Below are 5438 nucleotides of genomic sequence, written 5' to 3'. Positions count from 1 at the left end.
GGTTTGACAATACCACCTTCAGTAGGTTGTCAAATCCATCATCTTTACAGATAGCTGGTGGAAGAAGTGGAAGAATAAACTTTTGGGGGAATGTTTGGGACAACAGAATTTCATAGGAAATAGTTCAATCTGGAACCCAGAAAAATTCTCGCGTTCCAAACCGGACCTACTAAGAGGCTTAGATTGGTGAATACACCTGTCCAATGATTCACGCTGGAAATAGATATTCCAATACTGATAGTTCTCTGAAAATTGGGTAACTGCTTCAACCAAGCACCAAGGTCGCACAAGAATTCAGTAAACAGTTCTGACTAATACATAGTTATGCTATAACATAACAATCACATTTACATATGACAACAGTACTGCAGCTTACCTAGGTGCCCCAGAATAGTGCTGGTACCTTATCTACTCTAGAAGTATGCCCTCAAGATTTGAGCAGTTGACTAATTGACCACCCACAAATACAACTAACACTGTCCCTCACCAAGTGGTTCCAAACACTGAGACATCAAAGAACATGCACCATCCAAGTACTTTGCGTAAACACACATACGACACACAACGGAACATCAGAGAAAACTTTGGACATATGGTGGTTCTCTAATCTTTCAAGTACCGCCTCTGGAGCATTTCAGTTTTCAGCTAAGCGACAGGAGAGGCAGCGGATTGAGCAGAACGCGCATCCTTCGGTTGACCAGGAGGCGGCGGGTACCGTGGCACATAAGGAAGAAGAGGAGTGCCATGCTCGATTGGAGCTGGCCTAATACTTGCCTTCGAGCTTGGACTTGGGTCAATAGGTTGGTAGTCATCAGCCTTCACATCTTGTAAGTTTCTAGTCTTCCTGTTGGTAACACCGTGTCCACTTTCCTGGGAAAGGTATACAAGGAACACAACTTAGGTATTCTTCCTTCAGAGTTTATAGAAGCTATAATGAAACAAAAACAAATTTTCATTATGAAAATTATGTGAAGTAGAGGGTATATGTGGTGTTTGTATATTATACTGATGTGTGAAGAAATGTAGTGTGCTTTTACAGGTTCTGTCTGTCAGAGAATGCACACCTTTAGTCTCCTGCCGTTTAGCTGAGCGGTTCCATAGTCCGGGTCTGCATTGGTTGCAGTTCAGATGTCAAGCCATAGGCCATATATTCCCTACTGAAACTAAGTAGCTGCTGAACCTACATAGTGAGAACCGAAGAAACCAGCACCAAACCATGCAAACGTAACGGAATCTAACAGTCTATTGGAGCTACGAAGATAACTTTGGGAACCTCGCTTAGTTTCCTACAAACATTTCCTTCAAGCTGTATGCAGTTGCAGAGAAGAGGACCCAATCGTCAAAAGAGAGGAGAAGACCCAAAATAAAAAGATATAACTATGAGATTTGCTTTATCATGTCGGACTGGCAGTTTCTTTCACCACCTCGCATCCAAGATCTTTTTAAAGATCGAACCAAGCACCAACACCGGACACTAGCTGCTAAAGCTATCTACACTTTTCTCTCTAAACCAAACGGGACAGAAGAAACAGAACGGGGTTCATCTGAACTACAAGTGACAAGAGGGCAAGAGAGAGAACAGCAAACAGAGGCAGTTTTCATTGCGTGCGTACCTGAGGCTGAGGACTTCACCGTGCTTCTGGCGCTAAACGAGGCCCCGAGGAGCAGGTTCCCTCCGACGAACGCCACGACGAGCAAAGCCAGCACGGAGCGGCGCTTCATCGCCATCGTCCTCTCCACCGCTTGCAAGGTCTCCAAGCTCAGAAGGTGAGACGGTTCAACTTCAGCACCGGCGTTGGTTCTTGTGGTTTGCTTCCTTGAGACCGTCTCCTGGCTGTAAGATAAAGACAGGCAGTGCATGCAATGCAACGGGTGATGCAACCTCCGCATGTGCATCACTCGTAGGTGTCAGCATGGGATTAAAGAAATGGCGCGATAACACGGCAGAATTTATGTCTCGGCAACACCGAGGAGGCAGGCGGTGCAGGAAAAATGGCCGGAAAAAGCGAGGAAGGTGGCCTCCATGCATTCCTCCGCCGGGCCTGCTTTGTCATTGACTGCCAAGCTCTTGCAGGTCTTGTTGCCTCTGAATATACTACTACTATATCAGTAGCGATCCACACATTTGCCGCCTCTTTTTCCCACAAATATCCTATGCAATCTCATGAACAGAAACGTGTCCCATTTCCAGGGTTTTCGGTGATACAGATTGCACAGAAACCTGTAATGTTTGCCAGATAGGGGAGTTGAAAAAAGCATCAGGGTTCAGATTTCAGAAAGCAGTAAATCAGTGTAACTGATACAACTTCACCCAAAACCTTTACAGATCATAGGATATTTCATCACCGTAAAGATGGCGAAACTGTACTGTACAGGAGCGCGGCATCAAGGGGCAGGTTCAGATGACATATACTAGTATTACATTTGACAGGGATAGAGGATGGAGGAGGTAAACAATAATAATACACCGGTATTGTCCTGAATTATCTTTCCTTGTCCTCCTGGTATTGCCCATCCAATAGTGGTTCAAATTTGTTACTGGCGCGGAGATTTTATAAGGTTTCTGGGCAGTGTCATCGGTTCGGCATGATGTCGTTCGAGCCTTCTAGGTCGCACGCACGATCCGGGCAATCCAGCTTGCCCCACCGTGCATTTACTCTCTGGCAGGGAAATATTGTTTTTCCAAGGCTGCAAAACACAACCACAATATGCTCAGGTGAGCAGCTCACAAGAATGGTCCCGTCGGTGAACGGCCTAATATTCTGTAAAGTCATTATATGTTGTGATGAATGAGAACATCTGTTTATCGTAAAAGGGAACCAAAACGATATACTGCTTTGGTTCTCCTCTTTTTGACCTGCAGATGGTATCTTTCCAGTGACAACAGAAACACATTATAACTACAATTACCTTGATGGTTTTCCGAGGGACCACCGCGTAAACATTACAAAGTTGCTCGTATGGACTTACCTTCGATTAACCACATTGTGCACATAGCATAACCACTGGGAGAACTCAGCCTGGGATCCTGCCTGCACAGGATTTGCTCTGAAAATGGGATCATAATGAAGTCAGTTTAACATTGTTCCAAGAGAACAGCCTATTTGCCATTATGTCGACATAACACAAAAAGGTGATCGAGTAACAACAACTGGACAACCTGATCACATGGTTTGAACATATTACACCACAAGTCCACAACGATGAAGTGTTCTAATCTAAGCAAGTTTTCAAGAACCCAAATGGCCAGCAATTCACCTGAGCCACATATTAGCAATTGGTACACATAAATAGCCATTGAATCATCATGCTCAATTGTTATATCTATATGATCCTTGTCAGTTATCAGCTGGTTTCTGTGAAGAACCGAGCAGGTGTGGAAAGTTCAATCATAAAATGTTGCAGATTGTGCCAGACAAGTGCATGTATATAAATTAGGTAATCTGACACTATACGCATAGGTCATGTTGCAAAAGTAATAACTAATCATATAGCAGCAAAAGGTCAAAGAACAATTCCTTGATAACTATCAAATACCAACATTTCAGCAAGATATAAGCCTGTAGCGTACAAAGGCATCTCAAGCATCAAACCGCTTAAATGGAAACAATAATTTATCCAAGAGGCCGGAGAGCATTGCTTACTTCAAAACTTCCTTGAAGTGCTCAGCGCACTCTTTGCAAGGATAAATTCTAGAAAGTAAAGCCATCTGAATATGAAAACAGGCAGAAATGTTATCTTTGTACATGGACCCAAAAGACAAGCAAAAGTTAAAATGAGATGTGTGACAGGGAAATCTTCAGGAAGAGAGAAAACAAAAAATTGAACAAACTAATTTCTACTGATGTTCCAGATAGATTAAGTGGTAGTCAATAGTCGCTCGTATAACATGATAATAATTCAGAGTAATGATAAACCCAGTGGAAGACATACTTACTAAAACCGTGTAAGCTCAGAACTTATTAGAAATGGACAGAAGAGTTATCGGTAAGTCTATAATATCGCATGTCCCAGTAGTTTTGCCATAGCAATACTCAATCTGTGAAACTCGTTGTGCCTGAATTTTATCAAGTAACAGTCTCGCATCTATTTGAGTCAATAGAAGAATAAAACAAGCATTGCCTTCGACGAATCCGTTACAGGCTATCTTATCAAAGCATGTACAGATCTCAAGCTAAGCCTATATAAAAAAAAGCATACATCTTCCAAGATTGTAATTCCGCAAGATATGAAGATTATGCGATACAATACACCTATGCATCACCCCCAAATGTAAAGAAATGTAGGTGAGTTCCCTGTCCTGCTTACCAGCTCTTTCGCATCGCGTTTCTGCTGCCTGGTTGGTTCATCAGGAAACTGAAACACGGTTAAACAAAACAAAGTAAGCTGGCAGCAAATGGATTTAATGTGTCGATTGTTCGAACAACTCGTTGCCTTATCCACAAGCAAATTGATCAATAAACGCAAAATGCATAATAATCCATGGACCATCCACATTGACGACCCATGATATGTTGCTAAATGAACAAGACTAGTAGCTTCAGGCAATTGCTGAACATTGGTTTGCTACCGACAGAGCCAGTAAAGAGGGAGCACCTGCGCGGCGATGGTGTGGAGCAGCATCCACGTGGCCCGGCCAACCTCCTCCTTCGTCAGGGGCGCCACCTTCGTATCCATCTGCTGCGCATTCAGCCGAACACCTTAGGAGTAGCTCCTCCATACGGAGAAACGGACAGGAAGCGGCGAGAGAGAGCTTGCCTTGAGGACCTCCGGCGGCGGGGGCGGGGCCAGGGGCGGGGGCGCGGGCGCAGGGGGGGAGAGGGAGAGGGAGAGGAGGGGGCGGAGGCGGTGGTCTTCGGGTGCGGTGTCGGGGGCGATGAGGAGGCGGCGGGAGAAGGCGGCGACGGTCTGGAACACGGGCCCCAGCGGGTTCGAGCCTGACGGTGCCATCGCGGCCGGAGGAGAGAGGGGAAGCTTCCACGCAGAAACGGTGTGGGGCGTAGCGTAATCCATGGATTTCGAGGGGAGCTTACGGTGGGCCGTGGACCATGGGCCTGGTTATCGTCAATTCCTGTGGATGAGTTGATTTTTTTTTTCAGTCTACACGCAAAATCATGGGCTTGCGGGAAGGTTATCGTCAATTCCAGGCTTCCGGTGTTGAGTTGATTTTGTTTTCAGTCTACACGCAAAATCACTAGTTAAGGGATATCTTGTGGATGTCACTTCGGATCAGAGTCCCAGCGCAACATGTGTCGCGTTGTCATGGGATGAGGGATTCTTTCGCCGCTCTCCGCATTCGACATATGTTGTAAGGAGAGGCGAGCGTGCGTGTTTCCCAGTTTTCGATTTTCATTTTCTTGGTTACCGCTTTCCCCTTTTTCATTTAAGTCCTTAAACATTTAGGTTTCTTAATATACCTTGTCGTCTGTTCCTTCATG

The 5438-nt window shown here is 45.0% G+C and overlaps 2 protein-coding genes across 2 annotated transcripts; both read right to left on the bottom strand.

Annotated features, from left to right (window-relative positions):
* Positions 1-289: 289 nt before the first annotated feature.
* LOC123098339 (uncharacterized) lies at positions 290-2113 on the bottom strand. The gene is made up of 3 exons (XM_044520311.1): positions 1614-2113; positions 1065-1108; positions 290-870 (listed from the first exon to the last, which is right to left on the bottom strand). The coding sequence occupies exons 1-3, from the start codon at positions 1894-1896 to the stop codon at positions 646-648; spliced, it is 552 nt and encodes a 183-aa protein (XP_044376246.1). The 5' UTR covers positions 1897-2113; the 3' UTR covers positions 290-645.
* Positions 2114-2313: 200 nt separating this feature from the next.
* Positions 2314-5008, bottom strand: LOC123098338 (FAD-linked sulfhydryl oxidase ERV1). The gene is made up of 6 exons (XM_044520310.1): positions 4759-5008; positions 4597-4677; positions 4309-4356; positions 3645-3709; positions 2971-3048; positions 2314-2688 (listed from the first exon to the last, which is right to left on the bottom strand). The coding sequence occupies exons 1-6, from the start codon at positions 4948-4950 to the stop codon at positions 2574-2576; spliced, it is 579 nt and encodes a 192-aa protein (XP_044376245.1). The 5' UTR covers positions 4951-5008; the 3' UTR covers positions 2314-2573.
* Between the last annotated feature and the right edge of the window lie 430 nt (positions 5009-5438).

This window comes from Triticum aestivum, chromosome 4D (genome assembly GCF_018294505.1).
Source record: "Triticum aestivum cultivar Chinese Spring chromosome 4D, IWGSC CS RefSeq v2.1, whole genome shotgun sequence".
In the NCBI taxonomy this organism is placed as follows: Eukaryota; Viridiplantae; Streptophyta; class Magnoliopsida; order Poales; family Poaceae; genus Triticum; species Triticum aestivum.
This window is presented reverse-complemented; position numbering and strand designations above follow the sequence as displayed.

Bases quoted from the DNA above. Each gene is read 5' to 3' on its own strand.
- LOC123098339 (XM_044520311.1), bottom strand. From the start codon at position 1,896: ATGCACATGCGGAGGTTGCATCACCCGTTGCATTGCATGCACTGCCTG. The intron at 1,109-1,613 runs GTACGCACGCAA...CAACCAATGCAG, and splicing joins GGTGAAGTCCTCAGCCTCAG to ACCCGGACTATGGAACCGCT. The intron at 871-1,064 runs GTGTGCATTCTC...TACCTTTCCCAG, and splicing joins TAAACGGCAGGAGACTAAAG to GAAAGTGGACACGGTGTTAC.
- LOC123098338 (XM_044520310.1), bottom strand. From the start codon at position 4,950: ATGGCACCGTCAGGCTCGAACCCGCTGGGGCCCGTGTTCCAGACCGTC. The intron at 4,678-4,758 runs GCAAGCTCTCTC...AATGCGCAGCAG, and splicing joins CGCCGCCGGAGGTCCTCAAG to ATGGATACGAAGGTGGCGCC. The intron at 3,049-3,644 runs GTAAGCAATGCT...TCCCATTTTCAG, and splicing joins CACTTCAAGGAAGTTTTGAA to AGCAAATCCTGTGCAGGCAG.